The sequence below is a fragment of the Plasmodium relictum genome (assembly GCF_900005765.1).
Source record: "Plasmodium relictum strain SGS1 genome assembly, chromosome: 11".
NCBI lineage: Eukaryota > Apicomplexa > Aconoidasida > Haemosporida > Plasmodiidae > Plasmodium > Plasmodium relictum.
This window is the reverse complement of record NC_041689.1, coordinates 1,087,748-1,109,915: the sequence shown is the minus strand read 5'-3', so window position 1 is coordinate 1,109,915 and position 22,168 is coordinate 1,087,748. Positions and strand designations below refer to the sequence as shown.

At 17.1% G+C, this 22,168-nt stretch overlaps 8 protein-coding genes across 8 annotated transcripts; 3 read left to right on the top strand and 5 right to left on the bottom strand.

The window, feature by feature from the left end:
* Nucleotides 1-497: 497 nt before the first annotated feature.
* PRELSG_1128800 (conserved Plasmodium protein, unknown function) lies at nt 498-2,666 on the top strand (the record flags this gene model as incomplete). Its single annotated transcript, XM_028677565.1, has 1 exon — nt 498-2,666. The coding sequence occupies one exon, from the start codon at nt 498-500 to the stop codon at nt 2,664-2,666; it is 2,169 nt and encodes a 722-aa protein (XP_028533941.1).
* A 205-nt stretch (nt 2,667-2,871) lies between these two features.
* On the bottom strand, nt 2,872-4,905 carry PRELSG_1128700 (conserved Plasmodium protein, unknown function; the record flags this gene model as incomplete). Its single annotated transcript, XM_028677564.1, has 3 exons — nt 2,872-3,056; nt 3,139-3,628; nt 3,745-4,905. The coding sequence occupies 3 exons, from the start codon at nt 4,903-4,905 to the stop codon at nt 2,872-2,874; spliced, it is 1,836 nt and encodes a 611-aa protein (XP_028533940.1).
* Nucleotides 4,906-5,294: 389 nt separating this feature from the next.
* Nucleotides 5,295-12,014, bottom strand: PRELSG_1128600 (conserved Plasmodium membrane protein, unknown function; the record flags this gene model as incomplete). Its single annotated transcript, XM_028677563.1, has 2 exons — nt 5,295-11,681; nt 11,802-12,014. The coding sequence occupies 2 exons, from the start codon at nt 12,012-12,014 to the stop codon at nt 5,295-5,297; spliced, it is 6,600 nt and encodes a 2,199-aa protein (XP_028533939.1).
* Nucleotides 12,015-13,045: 1,031 nt separating this feature from the next.
* Nucleotides 13,046-13,741, top strand: SF3A2 (splicing factor 3A subunit 2, putative; the record flags this gene model as incomplete). The annotated part of the gene is made up of 1 exon (XM_028677562.1): nt 13,046-13,741. The coding sequence occupies one exon, from the start codon at nt 13,046-13,048 to the stop codon at nt 13,739-13,741; it is 696 nt and encodes a 231-aa protein (XP_028533938.1).
* Nucleotides 13,742-14,106: 365 nt separating this feature from the next.
* Nucleotides 14,107-15,375, bottom strand: PRELSG_1128400 (conserved Plasmodium protein, unknown function; the record flags this gene model as incomplete). Its single annotated transcript, XM_028677561.1, has 1 exon — nt 14,107-15,375. One exon carries the CDS (start codon nt 15,373-15,375, stop codon nt 14,107-14,109), a length of 1,269 nt encoding a protein of 422 aa, XP_028533937.1.
* Nucleotides 15,376-16,996: 1,621 nt separating this feature from the next.
* On the top strand, nt 16,997-17,454 carry PRELSG_1128300 (conserved Plasmodium protein, unknown function; the record flags this gene model as incomplete). The annotated part of the gene is made up of 2 exons (XM_028677560.1): nt 16,997-17,075; nt 17,150-17,454. The coding sequence occupies 2 exons, from the start codon at nt 16,997-16,999 to the stop codon at nt 17,452-17,454; spliced, it is 384 nt and encodes a 127-aa protein (XP_028533936.1).
* A 265-nt stretch (nt 17,455-17,719) lies between these two features.
* PRELSG_1128200 (conserved Plasmodium protein, unknown function) lies at nt 17,720-18,529 on the bottom strand (the record flags this gene model as incomplete). The annotated part of the gene is made up of 1 exon (XM_028677559.1): nt 17,720-18,529. The coding sequence occupies one exon, from the start codon at nt 18,527-18,529 to the stop codon at nt 17,720-17,722; it is 810 nt and encodes a 269-aa protein (XP_028533935.1).
* Nucleotides 18,530-19,741: 1,212 nt separating this feature from the next.
* On the bottom strand, nt 19,742-22,000 carry PRELSG_1128100 (conserved Plasmodium protein, unknown function; the record flags this gene model as incomplete). Its single annotated transcript, XM_028677558.1, has 1 exon — nt 19,742-22,000. The coding sequence occupies one exon, from the start codon at nt 21,998-22,000 to the stop codon at nt 19,742-19,744; it is 2,259 nt and encodes a 752-aa protein (XP_028533934.1).
* Between the last annotated feature and the right edge of the window lie 168 nt (nt 22,001-22,168).

The following is a 22,168-nucleotide window of genomic DNA, read 5'->3' as shown; positions in this document are numbered from 1 at the left end:
TTTCGTTTTCGTTTTCATTTTCTTTTTTCATTTTTTTTTATAATAACTAAATTTTATATCAGCGCTTTTTAAATAGATATGTATTGTTATCTATATTTTTTTTTTACACTTTATGAATATTTTCATTATATATACCCCCTTTTCCCCTTTTTAATATATTTATTAATATTTAATTCATCAATCCACATAATTTGTATTTTCTATTTAAAATATTAGTAAGAATTAACAAAAGCAGGATTAAAAAAAAAAAATACTTTAATTATTTAATTTTCTTTTTTAGTGTTAATAAGGAAAACCGTTTCCTCCACCAATGGTATAGTTTTAAGTTCATTTCACTTATTTATTGCTTTTTATTCAGACACATAGAATTTTCACAAATTACTTAGTTTTAGTATTATTTTTTTTTTTTTTTTTTAAAAAAATGATATTTTATTAAAGCTAGAGGAATAATAATGTACATATATATATTTTTTTTTTTTTAAAGGGAATTATTAAACATGAAGAAAAAACTCTTTTTAAAAAGATTTTTAAATATAGAAAAAAGGTTTTTTTTCAATACCCATAAAAAAGAACAGGTTAATAAAATTATATTTGAATATTTTTATATAGAGCAAAAAATACATAAGATTATTGATGAAAATGAAATAAGAAGTTTATTAATATTGGATAAAAGTAATTATAATATAAATGGAGACATTTCTATAAATAAACAAAAATTAAATGAAAATTTTATAAATGAACAAAAACTGGAAGACAATATAAATAATGAAACATTTAATGAAAATTTAAAGCATATTATAAGTAAGCATATTAGTAATTATATAAATAGTAGTAAGTATTTTACTCATCTATGTGTTTTTTACATATATAATAATGAAAAAAAAAAGTTTTTCGAGCTAATGAAGAATTTCAACAATTATTGTTTTGGTTATGAGGATTTATTTATACTGTTTTATTTAATTTGTAAAATAAATTATAAAGATATGTATGTTATTAGAAATATATTAAATGTTTTTGAAATTTATTATTATAAAATTAATAACTCCTTTTCATATTCCATTTCTAATTTATTTTTTTATCCATATAATAATTTATACACAGCTGTTAACAATTTGCCATTATTTTATAAAATAAAATTAATTAATGTTAATAAACACTACAAAAAAAATAGTATTTTGCAATCACATATAAGCAAAAGCATTTTAGAAAAAAAAAAGGAAAATGATTCAATTAATGAATTTGAAAAAGAAAGGGATACCAAAAGAAAAAGCATTAACAATGAAAATAATATAAGTATAGAGGAAAAGGAAAATGGTGAAAATTTTGAGAATATTCCTAACCAAAATGAAAATGTAAAGATTGAAGAAAAAAGAGATTTTTTGAGAAAAGTAGATGAAACTGAATCTGAAAATGTATTAGAAAATTTGCAAGATGTAGATATGGAAAAGTATGAAAAAATTATATCAAAAAATAGCGTTAAATTTATCAATCTAAATATTAAAAATGAAAAAAAGAATATTCAGAACAAAGAAAGGAAATATGAAGGCTTAAAATTAAAAAGTTTATTATTGTTACAGATAAAAAATGAAGTAGAAAAAAAGAGAATAGATGAAAACTTTTTGGAATTAAAAGAAGTACTAACTATATTTATTTATGATAAAGAATTAGCTGGAAAAAATTATTATATAAAAGATTTTGTTAATTTTATAATAAATTATTTTATAACACATAGTAATATGTTGTCAACTAACGTTTTAACTCTTCTTGTATTTATGCAGAAAACAAACTATTATTATAATAAAAAACTAAACAGTAGTATTGAAAATATATTAACTAATTACATAAAAAGTATGAATTTATCTGAACAAGATATATATAATTTTATAAATAAGAAAATTAAATCATTACAGGATAATATAAAAATGGAGAATAAAGAAAATGAAAAAAATTTTAATATATTAGATTTCCTGTTTGATCAACAATATACTTATAATTTTATATTGTTTGAAGATAATATATTTTATGAAAACAAATTTCAATATGTAACCAATAAATTATTAAAAAATTATTTTTTCCTAATAAGTTATATCCTAAGATTACCGTTCTTAAAGCTGTATATTTTAAAGTCATACCTAAATTCTTTTAATATGTTTATAAACATATTTATAAATAATAAAAATATTTTTTCATATTTTGATATTAGGGAAATTTCATTTATTTGCACGTGTTTTTTAAAAAGAAAAATTATTGAAGTAGAAATAATTAATAAGTTATTTATTTTATTAGATTACAAAATTAATAATTTCAAAAAATTGCTTCAGAAAAGTGATAATTCAGATATAAAGCATAACAAATGCGAAGAAGCTAATGAAAATGTCCCTTTTCATATTAATGATATTCTTATTTTCCTTCATTTTTTATACTACTATAATTTAAAATTTGAAGACTTGTATAAAAATATTATTATGATGTGCTTCAACAATTTTCACTTTTTAAATAATACACAAAAACTGATATTTTTTAATAGTGTAGAAGGGATGAAAAAAAGGAATAATATGAATGAACAACTTGTATTAGATTACTTTATGTATGATCGGAATTTACAACTTTTTTTAAATCAAAATAAAAATATTCAAAAAGACTCTTTAGGTTTTTTGTTTTATTAATTAAATATGTATTCAGACAAATATTTAAAGATTAAACAAAAATAAAAAAATAAAGTAAAATATAAACAAAAAAAAATGCATTAAAAAGATAATAAAAAAAAATAAAATAAAATAAAAACATGAAATAAGATAATATTAGAATTAAAAATAAAACAAAAAGAAAAAGTCTTAAGAAAAAAAACAAAGTATTATAAAGTATATAAGTTTAAATATTATTTCCTCCTTTAATTAAATAAAAAACAACATAATCACCAACTCTTAAATAAAATTTATGATAAATATAATCATGTTGCAAACCTTCTCTTTTTAAAAAGGTAAAAACAGGATCATTTTTGTCTTCTATTATAAAATAGTTACCCCATAAATTATAACTCTTTTTACCTAGTTTTCCTAGTGTAAAAAAAAAAAAAAAAAAAAAAAAAATTAATAATGGTATAAATAGAAATAATGAAATTAATAAATATATTAATACCAGGTTGAATAGCTTTATATGTAGATTTCATAACAGTTACATCTATTCCAGAATAAATTGTGTTGATATGTTTTAAGTGTGGTAGTAAAGATTCAAAAGTAATTAATCTGTTTTCTTTTATTAAAATTTGATATTCCTCTTTATTATACCACATCTGATCATCTAACTGATTATTATAAATTATATATTTACTTAATTTATTTGAAATAAATTTAATAGAATTAAAATCAACATTTCCAATAAAATTATATAAATTTATTGGTATGCATATATAATCGTTTGAACAGACATAATTATTTATTATATGAGAAACATTTATATCATCCCCATTATTATATGAAATATCCTTATGTATTTCAATAATTCTTGATGAATTTTTCTTGAGTACATTAAAATTAAAATAAGCATAGTAACTACTTTTCCTTTTATCATATATATAATTGTATTTATACCCAAATCTATTATTGTAGCCTATACATCCTTTTTTTATCTATAAATAATAAGTTATTAAAAAAAAAAAATGTGAAAAAAAAGCAATAAATAATTTTTTTTATTTTTCATTAATATATATATATTTTATTTTTATTTTATTTTGTTTTTATTAACTTTTGAAATTAATATGCAATCTAGCCTAAAAGATGGTTTGTCAGTGTAAAGATATTCATATTTATAAAAAAAATTAAATGGTGTAAAATAAAAATCATATATTCTTTTAAAATTAGAATAGATATTTAAACATATATAATCTAAAAAATCACTGACATATATATAAATAATAGAACAAGTTTTCTGAAATGATAATAAGTCTCTACAGTTTAAAAATGATAATATATTTTGCAAAATTTTTTTCTCCTTAAGTAAATTTAAAAATTTATTTAAAATTTTATTATTCTTTAAATTTTCATTAATTTCATTTTTATTTTCTTTTATCTTTATATTATTACTATAGTTTATCTCCGCAATGTTACTTTTAATATTCCCTGTGTATGAATCATCATCAGGTAATAATTTTAATTCAATGCACTTAAAAGTTGACTTAAACAATTCTTTATTATCCATATGTGAATTTTTAGTTAGAATTGTATTATTATTTTCATCATTAAAAAAAGTACTTTCATCATCACTATAATTTAATTCCTTACTTATGATATTCTTGTTCAAACTAATTTTTTTTAATAGAACATTTTCAGTTTTCTCTGTATTTTTTAATTTTTGACTCTTTTCATTTTTTACTTCTATATGTTTTAATAATTTTTCTTTTTTTAATAATTTATTATTATTATTATTTTTACATATATTATTTTTTTCTTCTATATTATAAAACGATCCATAATCTAGTTCAAAATTTTTCTTATGATTTTCGTTAGTTTTTTTTGTTTGTTCATCTATTTCTTTTACATTTTTCCCTTCATCATCCCGTTTTTCTTTATTTTTTCTATTTGTTTTTTTTTCTGAATAATCATTCTGTTTTTTATGAATATTTGCATTCTTTTTTTTCTCTTTCTCATTTTTAAATTTTATTTCTATGTTTATATTTTTATTTTCCTCATTTTCTTTATTTTCATTATCTTTTTTTTCAGTATTTTCTTCATGTGTATTATATAATTCAAAAATTTCATTATTTAAGTTAAATAAATCTTTTTCATTTGATTCACAAATATATATGTTATTTTTAACATCAATATCATTTCTTTGTTTTATTATATTTTTTATATTTTTATATAAAATATTTTGTCTATGTTTACATTCAGATATTTTATTACCCATTTTAAAAAAAAAAATATAAATATATATATAATTAAAGTATATAAAAAAATTATTTTTATGATAATTTTTTTTTTTTACTCATAATGTATCCATAAATTAAAATTATTTATTTTTTTTTTTCTATTTTTTTTTAATAAATAAAAAATATATGTAAATGTGTATTATATCATGCAAACATAAAAAAATTAAAAAATTCTCAAAAAAAAAATAAAACAAAAAAATTAAAAATATTTTAGAAAAAAAAAAAAAGAAGCTAAAAAAAAAAAAAAAAAATAAAAATATTATTAATTAGTAAAGATAATAAAAGTAATAAATTTTAAAAAATGGTAAAAGCAAATTTTCTTAGCATGTACTTTTAAAAGGAAATATATATATGCATAAATGTCTTTTCATTTAACTGATTTAATATTTTTAGGTAAGTTTTTCATTATGGTTTTGTATATTTTATGAATATTTTTGGATGACATAGATTTTTTGTTGTTTTGCTTTAAATAAAAAACATTATAGTTTACTATGAAATAATTAATTATAAAAAGAAATTTTGTTTTTATATTTTTTCTTATATACTTAAAATAATTAATAAAGTGAGCAATGCAAAGTACACAGCATAATATGTTTAATGATTTTTCTCTTTTTATTATTTTCCTTTTTATTTTGAAATTATTATTAGTATTTATATTACTTTTATAAAATAATAGCATATTTTTCTTATTTCCTTTTTGACTTGTTACATTAAAAAATAGCACAAAAATTATGATTAATAGATATTTTTTATATTGCTTTTTTTTATTTATAAAAACTATTCTTTTTTTTTTGAAACACATTTTAATAGAAAGCAAAGAATGATATATACTAAAAAATAAATTAATTATTTCTAAAAATATATGAATTTTATTTTTTTTATCGTAAGTATTTAAATTACTTTTATTTGCAATATTAGTATTGTTATATATATTATCTTTATTATTTTTATTATATATTAATATGCAATTCCCATAAAAAGTATTTATAAATTCATTAATTTTAATATATAAATCAGTATTTCTATTATTAGGTAATATAAATAGCTCAATTTTTTTATTATACAACTTTAAATTTATTTCACATAAAAGTTTTAGTAATAATTCATAAAAAAAATTAATTAAATAATTAATACTAATAAGTATATTTTCATCCTGAAAATCAATTTTTTTATTTTTGTCTTCAACAAAATTCAAGTTGTAACCTACATATAAATTGATTTTTTCTTTATTTAAAATGTAATTATATATTAGTATGTTACTATTATTTTTATCCATGGAAGAATTAATTTTTTTTGTTTGTAAAAAATGGGTATCCAACTTTTTATTCATAATATTATAGTAATAATTTCCTGTATTTTTTTGTTCATATTTTTTTAAATATAAATAATTATGATTGTTATTTATATAATTTGAGTTTTTTTCAAATTGATGAGATGCTATTTTATTTTTGTGATTTATCTGTTCTTCATTTTGGTTATTTATTAATTGTAATTTATAAGAGATTGAAGAAAATGCTTCGTTAAAAAATTGCAGAAAATATTTGAAATCAGCAAAATATCCTATATAAAAGGAAGATATTAACATAAAAAAGAAGAAATGGAAATGTAAAAAATTAAAGCAATTAATATTAAAAAAGTATAATAATTTTATAAAATGAAAATAAATAGAATTATTTAATACAATTAAATAATTAGACTCTTCGAAATTTAATAATTTGTAACATGATTTTAAAATAGATTTAATAAAATATTGATCTGAAAAAAAAAAACTTGCATTAGAATGAAAAGATTTAAAAAAATTAATTGGAAAAATATATTTCCTTAAAAAAATACTCTTCTTAAAAAAAAATAAATTTAACAAAAAATAATTATCAAGCATTTTTTTTTTCGATTTTAGTATACTTTTAAAAAAAAAGGATTTTTCTAAAAAAAAAAAAAATATAATTAACAACATTATAAATGAGAAATTATAGCTATTATTATTAACTTGTAATAAAAATGGAAAAATTATATTTTGAAATTTCAATTTATTTTTTAATATATAGATATATTTATCATAAAAGAGAGTGATACTTTTTTCAGAAAGTGTAAAACTGATATAATTTTGTTTAAAAGGAAGCTTTATTAAAAGTAACAAAAAAAAAATAATTTCATGACTTTTTTTTCTAAATATATGTAAAAGTAAAAATAATGCCTTCTTCCATTTTAATAGAATTAATACATAAAATATTTGATATAAAATAATTAAACTTTTTTTTCTTATGAATTTATAATAGATATTTTTTTTTAGATAAATCAAAAATTGAATACACAATTCACTACTCCATTCACTATTAATAATTTTCAAAAATTTTTTTTTTTGTATTCTAATTCGTTTTGAGCACAAGCTAAATTTATTATTAATATATTTATACTTTGCATATTCCTTAAAAAAAATTAATCTTTTTTTATATAAATTATAAAAATACTCGTAATTCAAAATATTCAATTTATTTTTCATCTGAGAGTAAGTGCTCATTTTAACTAATTTATCTTTATTCCTTAAAGAATTCTTATTCATTGGAATTATCTGAATATTATTATTACTATCATAATTCATTTTATTTACTTTTCTTCTTCTTTCTAATTTTTTTTTTAAATATAAATAATAATTATATTTTGCTTTGCATAAAAAATAAAAAATTTTAAGATAATTATATATGTCTATATTTTTAAAAAATATAGTTACAAAATCATCTTTTTTATTTTTTAAATTGTATTTATTATTTAATAAAATATATTCATTTAATTTTGTCTTTATATATTGAATATAAATTTTTTTTTCTGTTTTACACAATATATATTTGGATTGATTATTTCCTTTAGAACAATCAAACTTATTTTTCTTTATATACTTCTTTTTTGATTTTAGATATTTATTTCTCTGATTTTTTTCTGATTTTATTATATTTAAATTATTTCTTATAGAATTAATATCGCTTATATAATCATAATTGGTGAAACAGTTATTATTATTTAAATTATAATGCATATAATAATTTCCGTATTTTATATAATTCTCATTTTGACAACAGTATAAAAAATTGCTATCTTTTCTTAAAATAATATTGTTTTTATATTCTCTCATTTCTTCTTGTTTAATATAATCTATGTATTCATTTAAATAAGTGAATGTAAAAAATTTTTTAGCTGAAAATTTTAAATGATTATTTGAAGTAACGTATATATTATTAAAAGTAGTTAATAAGATATCTAATAATAATACATTATTATTTATAACTTCTTTGTTTAATTTTTCAAAATATTCCATTTCTTTATTTGTCATAATATTTATATGGCTTATGTTATTTTTGTCCATATTTTGGTAATGATTAAAAAATAATGATTTCATCAAATCATTTGTTGTGTTATTTATTTTATAATCTTTAGATAAAATAACTAAAATTACATCTAAATTAAAAATTTTAAAAAAAGTTTCATATAGCAAAAAATAATCATAAATTTGTATATAGTTACTTAAATTTATAATGTATACTCCTTCTAAAACTTTTTTGTAAAAATATAATTTTCTTGTACAATTTAAAAACTCGTGAATACTGATTTTTTCCTTTTCTTTTTTATAATAATTATATATATTTTTAATGTACTTGGTTAAATAAAACATATTTGAAAATTTCTGCATATTTTCATAATCGTGTTGACGATTTTCATAGTTATAAGCACGTTTTTCCTTTTCTTCTTCCATTTCGTTATTAATACTATAAACATATTTTTTTTTTAAAAACATTATTTTCTTTAAATGATTATCACTGAAGAATATTTCTTTTTTTTTATTTTTATTTATTTGTGTATATTTAATGGGTTTTTCCTTTTCTTTAACACATTTTAAGAATTTTAATTTTTCAAAAAATTTATAGTAACTATATTCCCTATTTATTTTGGAAGTATATAAAACAAAAATAAATATCAAAAAAAAATTATAAATTTCCAAGGTTGTAATATTTCTATTCAGTTCAAGAAATAAATATTTTTTCCTAAAATGTTGAAATAATTTATAAAAAATTATACTTTTTTTCAGATTTTTTTTTTTTTTTACTTTTAAATTCAGTGAATACGCACTTGCATTTCTGAGGTAATTGTATGCTCCCAACAAATATAATTCATATAATTGATTATTTTTTATAAAAATATTGTTTAATAAAATTCTTTTCTTTTTATTGCATCTTTTTATATAATTTTTTTGGGGATTTTTGTGTGAATTTATAATATTTCTGTAGCTTAACTTTTTATTTATATTTTCATAGTCATCATTATTTTCATCATCATTGTTATTGTTTTTCATTTTTGTATTCTCTCTATTTTCTTCACAATATTTTTTCTTCTTATATATTACTTTATTTTTATGTATTTTTTCATATATGCAAGCTAATTGATTTTTTTCTTTTATTATTTCTCTCTTGTTTTCAAAGCACAAAGGAAAATTAGTTAGACATATATTATTTCTATATGTATAATTGGTAATAATAATTTCTAAATATAAAAATATATAAAAATAATATAAAATATTATATAGTAAATAACTATTATTTTCAATAAAACTAATGAATTTATAAATGTATGTATCTTCTTTGCTTTTATTAGTATCAGAAACTTGCTCACTATTATTATGAAACCTAGAAAATATGATAAAGTTGATAATTTTATTAAAAAGATATTTATATTTTATAATTATTATTTTCATCATGTTATATAATTTTTTTATTTTTTTAATGTCAAAATGATAATAATGAAAATCAATAATAAAAAGTTTATCATCATAAAAATCATTTCTATAAATATAATTTTTGTCTATTAATAAACTATTAATTTCTTTATCTGAAAAAGAAAATAAGCTTCTGATATTTGTTTTCATAATTTCCACATTTCTTAATAATATATCTTCGACATTTTCTATGTAGCAATTCTGATTAATTGTAATTAAATTTTTTTCGATAAAGAAAAAAAAATTTATATCAAATAATTTTTTTCTATCATTTAAATAACAATGAAAAATATTGACAAAAAAATAAAAAATATAAAAATAAGAATTTTTTAATTTTTTTAATTTTTCTATTTGAAATCTTAAATATTTCAACAATTGGAAATTTTCTTCTAAATAAATTTCGCAGAAATAAAAATTAAATTTATTGTTACAATTGTATCTATTTATAAAATTAAAGGATGTAAAAATGTTATCATTCATATTTAATGTAAAATAAAAATCTTCAATTAAGTTGTTATTATAATATAATAAATATACCTTATTTTTTGATAAAAAAGAATCAATAATTCTATCCTTTTTAAAATAATGTTCATACATATATTCTTTAATAGAAGTTCTATATATTTTATCAAAATTATTAATTGTATTTACCTTAGTGTTATTTACATAAATCTCATTATTATTATTTAAATTAACATTACCTTTATTGCTTGTATTAATTCTATCTTCATTTATTTTATATAAATTTACTTCAATATTTCTCTCACTGTTACAATTTTCTGAAATATTATTTTCATGCTTGTAATAGGTATGAATATCATTTATTTTATTTAAAATTTCATCTTTTTCATTTAAAATACTATATTTTTTTTTGTTATCAATATAATTACTAGTTTTATATAAAGAATAAGAATATTTCACATCAATATCTAAAATTTCTTCAATTTGAATACTTTTAATATTAATTAAGAGGATTTTTTTACTTTTTATTTTATTTAATATTTCTTCTGTATCATTTAAATTATTTATTATAAAGGATAAGCATTTTCTATTTTCAATATTATCTTCATCTAATAATTTTTTTTTTAAAAATCCTTTAATACTATTAATGTCATTTGATAAATTGAGCTTTTTCATATTTTCTTTTTCTTCATTTTTTTCAATTTGATTTGAATTATTGTTAATATTACATAAATTTTTAAGAAAAAAAAATGGATTAGTTTGTTCAAATAAAATAAAAAAAGTATTATTAATTTTATAACAAGCATTTAAATTCGGCTTTAAAGGAATATTAAAATTAGGAAATTTTGTTAAAATTATTTCTAACAAATTAATAAAATATTTGTTATTCAGAAAATAATTTTTGTAATAATTAAAAGAAAAACTATTATTTTTAGAATTAAAAAAAAATAAATAAAAAAAATAAAAAAAAGAATAATAATAGACTAAGGTATTTATAACCCTTTCTTCATTACTTAACCATATTCTACCATTTTTTCTTAAACTTAAAATCATAGCTTTTTTTTTTTTAGTATTCCAAAATACTGATTTATAATTATTATTTTCTTTTTTCCCTATATTTTTAAAATTTATCTTTTTTTTCAAAATAACTTCATCAATATTTACAATAGCATTAAATTTTTCACATGTTACTAAAATTATTTTTTGTGAAATTTCTATATGGCTAATACCTCCATTAACTTTATCAATAAGTAATAATGCCGTTTCATTTACTATTTTATTTTTATTTTTTTTTAAAATAAAACATGATAATACACCATCTATATCTCCAATAAATATATATAAAGAATCATCTTTTATTAAATACTTGATGCTTGTTATAGCATTTTTATGAAAACTATTATTTAATTTAATTATATTTTTTTTATTTCCTTCTTCCTTTCCTTTTATTAATCTCCTATTTTTTATAAGAAATATATTTCCATCATCTGTTCCATTTATTAAAAGACTAAATTTATCAATTATGCATATCTATTTAAAAGGAAAAAAAAATATATGATATTAAGATAATATATATATATATATATATATATATATATATATATATATATATATATATATATATATATATGTTTTTTTTTTTTTATTTACCGCTGTTATAATTTTATTTGTGGAAATTTTTATTACATTTACATAAATAATCTGATCAAATAAACATCTTTTTTTTTTTAAAATAAATATCCTTCCGTTTGTAGATCCAATATAAATATATGTTTTGTTAATGTGTAAAGAAAAAAGAAAATTTTCACTTTGATCATTTTTTTCATTTATATTTAATTTATATAAAAAGGCAAAAGTTTTCATTTTTATTTATTATACATTTTATTGTATTTTATGTAAATATATAATGTAATAATTTCAATTATTTTAGTTCGAACATTAATATATAACTATATTCTCCCCTTTTTTTTTTAATTATATATAAATATATTTATATATATTTTTATTATTTAATGTATTTTTTTGAAACTTCATTATACTTTATTAATCCTTCCTTTATTTTAAATACTGAAATTGTTTTATGAGAATCATCTTCATTAAAAATTTTACATTTAGTATATCATTTAAAAAAAAATTTTATATACTAAAATTTGAAATTATTTCTTCTCTATTATTTTATACTTTTTTTTTGAAATACAAAAATTTACGTTGGGATGATATATATTATAACAAATTTTTTTATTTATATATATATAAATTTGTGTTAATATCATCTTTATTTTTTTTTTTTTTTATTTGTAAAGAAATTTTAATTAAGTATTCAATTTTTTAATTTTATTACATAGGTATATAACTTTACAGAAGATTATATTTTTTATAAGAGAAAATTTCTTCTTTATATAATTATGATAATTCCAAAAAAAAAAGAAGTTTTAAAATATATAAATAATTTTTCGAAAACAATTTAAGTAAAAATGCCTTATAACAAAATATGAGCTAATCATATATATATAATGGTAACTGATTTCTTAAAATACCTCTTTCTAATATTTTCATAGAGTATTTTTTTGGAGAAAAGTTTTAGTATTTAATAAACCAATATTATTAGAAAAGGAGAAAATGCAAGAATTCTTAAAATATAATATATACTTAAATATTTAAATGTAATGAAATGAAATAAATGAAAAATGAAAAATTATTCTAAGAAAAATAATACACAAATTAATTAGAAAAAATAATTACATTATATTTTTATAATCTACGAAGATAAACAGCATTTCATAATATTTATCATTTTCACTTTTTTTTTTTCTTTTTTTGCATTAATAATACAAAAAAATTTAAAAAAAAATATATTTTTTTAAAATTGCTCTTTAATTCTGTATGTGATTAAAATGGATTTTCAAAATCGTGTAGGACATAAAACAGGTAGTGGTATGCCACTAACTAAAGAAGATATTAATTTAGAAAGAAGAGAAAGATTAAAGCAGTTGGCTTTAGAAAATATTGATATTACGAAGGATCCTTATATTTTGAAAAATAATGTTGGTATGTATGAATGTAAATTATGCTTAACTTTGCATAATAATGAAAGTTCATATTTATGTCATACTCAAGGAAAAAAACATCAGATGAATTTAGGTCAACGATTGCTTAAAGAAAAAAATGAAATAGTTAGTAATAAATTAAACAAAGTATTAGTTGAACCTAAAAAAATTATAAAAATTGGAAAACCAAGATACGATGTTACTAAAGTTAAAAATAAAAAAAATCAACTTGGAATTTTATTTGAGCTATCTTTTCCAAATATAAAGGAAAACACAAAACCAAAATTTCGTTTCATGTCATCATTTGAACAAAAAATTGAAATACCTGATAAAAAATATCAATATTTATTATTTGCTGCAGAGCCTTATGAAACTATAGCCTTTAAAATACCAAATTTAGATATAGATGAAACTGATGATTTTTACTATAAATGGTTTGAAAAAAAAAAGATTTTTGTAATGCAAATTCATTTTCAAAATAGCCTTGAACATTTACATTTACGTGAACAGGCTAATTTTTTGCCCTCCACTATTAGATGGTAATATTATTTTAATTTTTTTTTTTTTTTTTTATAATAAAATATTGTTTTATTTTAATAATAACTTTTATTAATAAGAAAGTTTTGAATTTAATTTTTTTTTTTTTAAAATTTATATTAATAAGAGTGCATTAATAGTTAATTTTATAACTATTTATGCTTCTTATTTTTTAAAAATTATATAATAAAAAACTATTTTATAAAACTTTACGTAGTAAAAATTAAAATGAGATATATTTTAATTAATATTCACATACTTTTTTTTTTTTTTATGATACAATCCTAGTATATATTTATGTAAATGAAAACAAATATTTAAAAAAAAATAATACTTTATATACAACTTTAAAACTTAAAATTTATAAAAAATTATAAACACATATATATGATAATTACCATTAAAGTAAAAAGAGATATTACATTAGAAAATCCGGAGGAATAATTTTTTATTGCATTAAAAGACAATTTGCACTTTGCCATATTTTTAGTAACTAAGCTATCTTTAAGATCTTTCATTAAGTCATCTATGGATTTTGTTTGCTTAGTTTTTTCATTACTTTTAGATTTAGTCTCAGTTTCATTGGTACCTTTTTTAAAGCATTTGTCCATAAAATCTTGTAATTTCGAGACAGATAATTTATTATTGATTTCATTTAATGTAAAAAAGTTTTCCTTAAGATTAATATTACTTTCAGATATAGCTTCGCATGCCTTATTAGGGATAGCAAGATCTGGAGGTAAATATGTTCTATTATGTTCATCTTCCTGATTTAACTCATCATCTACGGATTCAATATAACCTTGAGATCCTGGAAGAGAATTAGGAGAAGCAGTTCTAGTTCTATTATTTGATATAATTTTTTTTAAATCTAATTCTGTTTTAATGTGTATTCCTAATCTTGCACCACCATCGGTATTACCTTTATTTATATATCCAAAAGCATTTACATTTAAATCAGAAAAATTCATATCTTCTCCATGTCTTCTAAAATGGAAGTTTACTGATACAGATACACTATGATAATTATTATCTTCTATATTAACATATGAATTATATATAGAAAAAAAATGTTCGATAAATGAATCATAAAAGTGGTATTCTTTGGATAATTTATTCGACATTTGCAAAAATTTATCATAATAATGATATGACATGTCATCTTGATTGGGAACCGTTGAAGAATATACTTTGGGGGTTTCACAAAAAGTAGTAGAATATTTAGAGCATTTTTTATATTTTTCTTCTGTTTCATCCACTTTTACATTATTTATTTGTCTCTTTATTATTCCACCCATTTGTTCTCTTTTCGATTCAATACTTGGTCTTAAGATTACTTCATCTTTTATATTTGTGTATCTATCTAGTTCATCAATTAATTCTTGATCTATGATAAAACTTGTTTGTTTTCTTTCTTCATCATTGGTAGTTTTTTTATTTGGAACTGATACATGTCCATCTTCTGATGTTGATCGTTTAAATATAGGAGTTTTTGATACATTAATCGGTTTACTCTGATTGTGAACATTGTTAGTATTCAAATAATTTTCTGTTTGCTGGTGATCAGAATTTTCAGAAAGAACTAAATTTAAAAAGAAATAAGAAAGAAAAAGTAACGAGAGATAGTGCATTTTTCTCATTATGTTTTAATAATGATATTTTCTTTGAAATAAAAAATTGTAGAATAAATAAAAAATTTTATTTTAAAAAGAGATTTTTTAAAAAATATATTTAAAAACGTATACTTCAAAAAAATAGGAAAATTTTATTAATAGCATAGAAAACTTATTTTAAGCAAAAACAAATTCTTTTAAAGTTTAAATAGTTTATTTAAAATTTATTAAAAAATAAAAAAAAAATTTTAATTTTTAAAATAAAATAAATTTTTTTTTTTTATATATTTTTTCTTTGGTTGCAAAATGGTTTTCTCTTTTTTTACTCACCATTTGGCTATAATTGGCTATTATTTCTATAATTTTTTTTTTTTTTTTAATATAGCTATTTCATTGTTTTATTTTACCTACTTTTTTTTTTATACAACCGCCTGGCTACTTGCTTTTTCAATATCTTTTTCTCTAGTATCTCAGTAAATTTCATACAATTTACGTCATTTTTACTTATTTTGATAAATATTTTTTTCAATACTTAAATATACATAAATATATGTGCATTTTTTAACTCACCGAAATAATATACTTTTAATGAATATATATATATGCACGTATTCCTTCTTTTTTAGGTTTTTTTTTTTTTTTTAACAATTATATGATCATCAGGATCATACATTAATCCTATAAGGCATTTTTTGAGCTTAATTTTCTTTTCATTCTAAAGCACCTATTATTTTAACTTAAAAAAAAAAAGAAATTAAGTGCTATTATTTATTTTTCTTCATTTATAAAAATTACTGAAGTTTTTGTTTTTTATTATTTTTTTAAATATGAAAATTAAATAATGTGTTATATATATATATAACAGAAAAATTCTTAGGATATTTTCTTACATTTATTCTTTTTCTTTTCTTTCTTTTCTTACTTTTTACTTTTTAATTTATTTATACTTTTCTAAATTAATTGATATATTGTAGAAAAACTATATAAAGTAAAAAATTATATTTTAATGTTTTTGTACTTTACAAAAGAAATGTTGAAAGTAGCTAGTAATAGGTTTACTTTACGAAATAATATTATATATATATATATATATATATTTTTTGTATTTAATACGATTATTAAAAAACTTCATTATTACAATAATGTATTTTAAGAACATCAAGTTAAAAATGGAAACTTTAAAGTTAGAATTTTAAAAGTTCTATTATTTTTTTAGCCAATTGATTTATATCCTTTTTTTTTTAATATGTGCATTAAAAAAAAAAATTTTTTTTTATTACATGATGATAGGAATTTTTTTTTTTTAAATTAATCGTATTAATAATAATTAAATTGAAATTATTGTTTAAACATATAAATTTGTAAATTAAATAGATGAAAAATGGCAAAACAATATGTAATTTTTTTTTAATTTTAATTCATTAGATATAAATATTAATTATTAAAATAATTTTCATATGTACTTGCAATTTCAAGGAAAAAAAGAAATAATTTTTTTTTTTAAATAGAAATGCTTACACAATATATAATCTTTTTTTTATATTGAAGATACTTTGATTATATAAGAAATACAAATAGTATTTTTCTTTTTATATATTTATATACATACTTTTTTATTATTTTTTTTTTTTTTATATTTTTTTATTAAATGTTAAATCTTATACCAAAAAAAATTGTTTCAAAAACCTTGCTCTTTGGAAAAAAACCAATCCAAAGAATTCGAGTTGGTAAGATGAAAAATGTCAAAAAATATTTGTATATATTCAAATATAAGTAATTTCATTTTACTTTTTTTTTTAAGGGAAAAACAAGAATGTTTTAGAATTAAGTTTAAGTGATGTCAATTCTATTTATGATGATATTGATAAAAATATAGATTTACATAATAAAGATTTTAATCCGTTGAAATATAAGAGATATATAAAATATAAAACTTCTGCTTTAAATTTAATTGAAGCTTATAAAAATGAAGAAAATAAGAAAACTGCTTTAACAAATATCAAGTGGTATACAAAAATTAGGGATTATTTTTTTATAAATTTCTATAAAAATCAAATACAATTAAAAGAAAAAATTGTCCCTAAATTTTTTTATCCAATAAAATAATATTTTTTCTTTTTTTTTTACACATTTAGTACAAGTATATTATATAATTATTAACGCATATTCATGTTTATTTTATTTTTTGTTTTCAAATAATTATATATTTTTCATTACTCATGAATATAAAAAAAAAATATTTGAATATACTGCATAACATTTTTAAATAATAAAATAAATTAACTCATCCAATTTTAATTTTATATATATATAAATTTGATGTTTATTTTAAATATTTCAACTCATTTTCAATATTATTATCTTTAAAAATTTAATTTGGTGAATCTGTTGTTGGATCGTTAAATTCATAATACAAATATTTATCCCATTTCTTATTATCATAATAATCAAATTGCATTTCTTTAACATAGGGGATTTCATTAATATTAAGAGTAATAACATTTTTTAATTGCTTATTATTTATGTTGTCATTATCATTATTATATTTTTTTTTTTTATCAATAAATAAAGTATCATCATTTTTGGATTCCCATTTATTTTCTAATAATTTTTTATGATAATAATATTTAGAATTAGCAACATCGCGAAGCTCTTCAAACATTATATATTTTTTATATGAATTTATTAAGTTACTTTTTTCTTCTAAAAAAATATTTAGTAATGTGATTTCTGTTAAATCTTGAAAAAATTTTATTTGTTTTATTGGTACATGTAAATCTATCATTTTTCTTAATGTTTTCTCGTTTGAAAGAATATTTAAGGCATTTTTTATAAATTCAGATCTATCATTATAATAAATAAAATTATCTTTAAATTCTTCTAACATATTCTTATGTTTTTTAATGATATGCTTATAAATATCATCATTTTCATATATATAAGTCTTAACTCTTAAATATTTAAAAAAATTATTAATCCATATCCAATATAATTTTAGGGTGTAATCATCCATGAATTCTACATCTTCTAGTGAACATTTGTCAACCTCATTTACAATTTTTTTAATTTTTTCATACATTAAATTTTCTGAACAATTTACTAAAAAAAGGAGAAGATATAATATATATAATTTCATTGTTCCTTTTTTTTTTTTTTTTAAGTGTATTGTAATAAAACACATTCAATTAAAATTAATGCAAAATTTCATTTACATTCTAGAATTTAAAAAAAAAAAAAATAGGACAAATATATGTTACTGCAAAAAAAGGTCTTAATTTTAATTTTTTAATAAATATATATATAATTATAAAAAAAAATTTCTAGTTAAATATATTATTTAATAGATGAAATGAAAAATTAATGATTTATATATCTATGTGTAAATCCAAATCCTTATAAATATGAATCAATTATAAATAAATTCTATTTATTGGTATATTTATAAATGCACAAGCTAATTATATAATTTGTATTTTATTTAGTTATATTTTTAAAATTTGTTGTTTTTTATAAAATATTAAAATAAAAAATAATCATTTTTGAAATTCTTTTTTACTCCTTCCAAAAAAAACTTTAAAAAAAAATATCAGGTCCAGTTTAATTTTTTTTTTTTTTTTAACTATCTCTAATAAAAAAAGACAAAAGTGCTGATTTTACTAAATGAATACAACACAATATACATATATATATATTTTTTTTTATTATAGATTAAATCTATACATGAAAAGAATTTCTAAAAAATTTATAGAGGGAAAAAAATGAAAAAAAAATAGAAATCTTGAATATTTATAGAACTGATTTGGTGAAATGTAGTGTACATTAAACGTAGTTTATTTATTTATTTTTTTTTTTTTTTTCTTAATTTATATTTAAAGAGAAAATAAAATAATATAGAAATTTAAGATCATAAATTCATTAATATTTAAAAAAAATTAAAAAAAAATTCTTCCGATAAATGCATTTTTTCTTTATTTAATACATAAGAAACAAAAAGTGTTTTTTTACCTTTGAAAGGGAAAATGAGCTAAATGTCTAAATGGAATTATGTTTTTTTTTTTTTAAATTTTTAAAAAAAATTATATGGATGATATAAAAAATGTGTTGTTAAAGTATAATACTAAAAATTTATTAAGCTCAGTTAAAAAAAAAAAAGTGTATCAAGCAATTTTAATGAAACAAAAAAAATTAAAAAACACGTTTTTTAAAGATAATTAAATAAAATTATCTAGACACAATAGAGATGCATATTTCTCTTTCTTTTTTTTTTTTTTTTTTATTATTTTGAAAAGATTTGCTATAACAAATAAATAAAAAAACAAATATTTTATATATTTATTTTGAAAAATATTTAATAAAATTATTATAAAAAATAAAATATAGAGAGTTCTATATTTTAAGAGCATTCATTATGGCCATTAATCATAAATATAAAACTTAAAATATTTATGTAATTTTTATTATTACTATTATTAAAAAGAGTAATTTCATAATTTTTATATATACTATTTTTAAAAGAGCATAAAACATTTGAAAACAATTGTAAAGTTGTACTATTAATTATATTTCGTGTTCTCAAAATTTTAACTAGAGGAAATAACAAATTCAAATAATAACATATTTTGTTCAAAACTTTTAATTTATTAACATCGTTTAAATTAGGATGTAAAAAATAAAAAAATTTATCTTCATGTAAAGTAATTTTTTTGAAACACATATCTTCTAAAAATTTTAGCATATAAATAAATAAGGAATTTAAATAAGGGTTTATTTTTTTTTTTAAGGAAAAATCATTACTTTCATAAATTTTAATATTTATTGTAAATGCTTTAAGTATATCATAAATATCAATTATATTCATAAATAAATTACAATTGTTAGTTCTGTTTTGAACAATTAGAAAATTTAAAAAATTATTAAACTTATTTATATAACATAAATAAAATAATGCACTAATTTTTTTGTCTGATAAAAAATTTGAAATATTAGCAAAAATTACTACATTTTCCCTAATAAACTTATTTTTATTACTTTTTTTATTTAGAATCACTTTATATATGGAAATAATACTATCGTTAAAATAATTATTTAATTCTTTTTTTATTCTCATTATACTTATACAGAATATGGCAAAAGTTTTTATATCAGTTTCTTTTAAAATTAAATTTTTCATTTTATTAAAAATAGTTAATTGTTTATCATAATTTTTAGCGTCGTATATAAATAAATCAAATATATTGCATATATCAATTAAATTTATATAATTTATATAATTTAATAATAAATGATTCGCCAGTATATATATAAATTTATTTTTAAGCTTGCTTTTAATGCTTATAAAAATTATGACAGAAATGCTGTGAAGAATATTTTCTTTAATATTTAATTTTTCCTTTTCTCTTATTGAAGGAAAAATAATACTCCCCTTTTTGCTTAGATATGTACAGTAATTAATTATCTCACCTTTTATTACTTTACTATTTTCTATTTCATATATTTTATCCTCTTTTACTACTTTATCTATTTTTTTATCAAACAATTTTTTATCTGTTTGTTCATTTATGGTCTCTTTTTTGGATTCATTGCATGATTTTCTTTGAGAAAAAACAAAATTTCCATTTCTTTCATAACTTAAAAAATTTTGTTCTAAATGTTCCTGAAAATGGTTTGGCATATCAAAATAACGGGATGATAAAAATAAATGTGATAAAAATGCATAAAATGACAAAAATTTTAAATTATGATTTTTTAATAAAGACATGAATGATGATACATCATGTAAATTAAAAAAGTTATTTACGTGTTTTGATAATTTATTTTTGAAATAATTTATTTTGACTTTTTTATCATAATTATTTAAATTATATATTACATCATAAAAGTAATTTATGTTAGAATCAGTGTTTATAGTATTTATATTTAAGGAAAAAAATTTTTGTAAATGTTCCTTAAAATTATCATTTAAAATAGAAAAAAAGATAGAATAGAATACTTGATCTTTTTTATATAAAACATCTATACTTAAGTAATAGATAAATTTATAAATACAAAAATGAATAATATTATTCATGTTCATGTGATTTTCTTCTAATAAACATTTCAATATGATAGTTAATTCTTTTAAACTAAAAAGATTAATATTATAGAGAAATATTTTATTAAATTCATTGTATGTCTTTATTTTGTATTCTTTTGTAAAATTATTTTTTAATTTATGAAAATTATGCAAGATGCATGAAAAGTGAACATAATTTCTTTTACATTCTTCATATATATAAGGCAAAAGAAAATTAATCTTTTTTTCCATATTTTTCTCCTTATAGATAAAATTTTTATTTTTTAAAGATTTTAAAATTTTTATAATTTCTTCAAAACAAATTTCTGTTTTTTTTCTTTCTATTAGATTTTCTCTAACATTTGAACACAATTTATTTGTATTAAAAAAAGGAATTTTACTCTCATCTTTTTTATGAAAAATTGAATTGTAACAAATGACAACTTTTGCGCAATTATAATAAACTTCTTTCTTTGTTATATTTGCAAATCCCTTTTTTATGGAAAGCATAACAAATTTATCACTGTATTCTATAAGTACTTTATTTGCTTTATAATTTTTACTGAAAAAAAGGAAATCAGTAATTCCATTTTTAATCATATTTTCTTTTTATTTATTATTTGTGAATTACTTTAAAAAATAATGATAGTTTAAAATATCACATAATTTCCACGTATTTTTGTTGACAAAAAAAAAAAAAAGTAAATAAAAATAAATAATGTATATTTAAATGGAGAAAAGTAAATAGAGATAAAATCTTATGAAAAA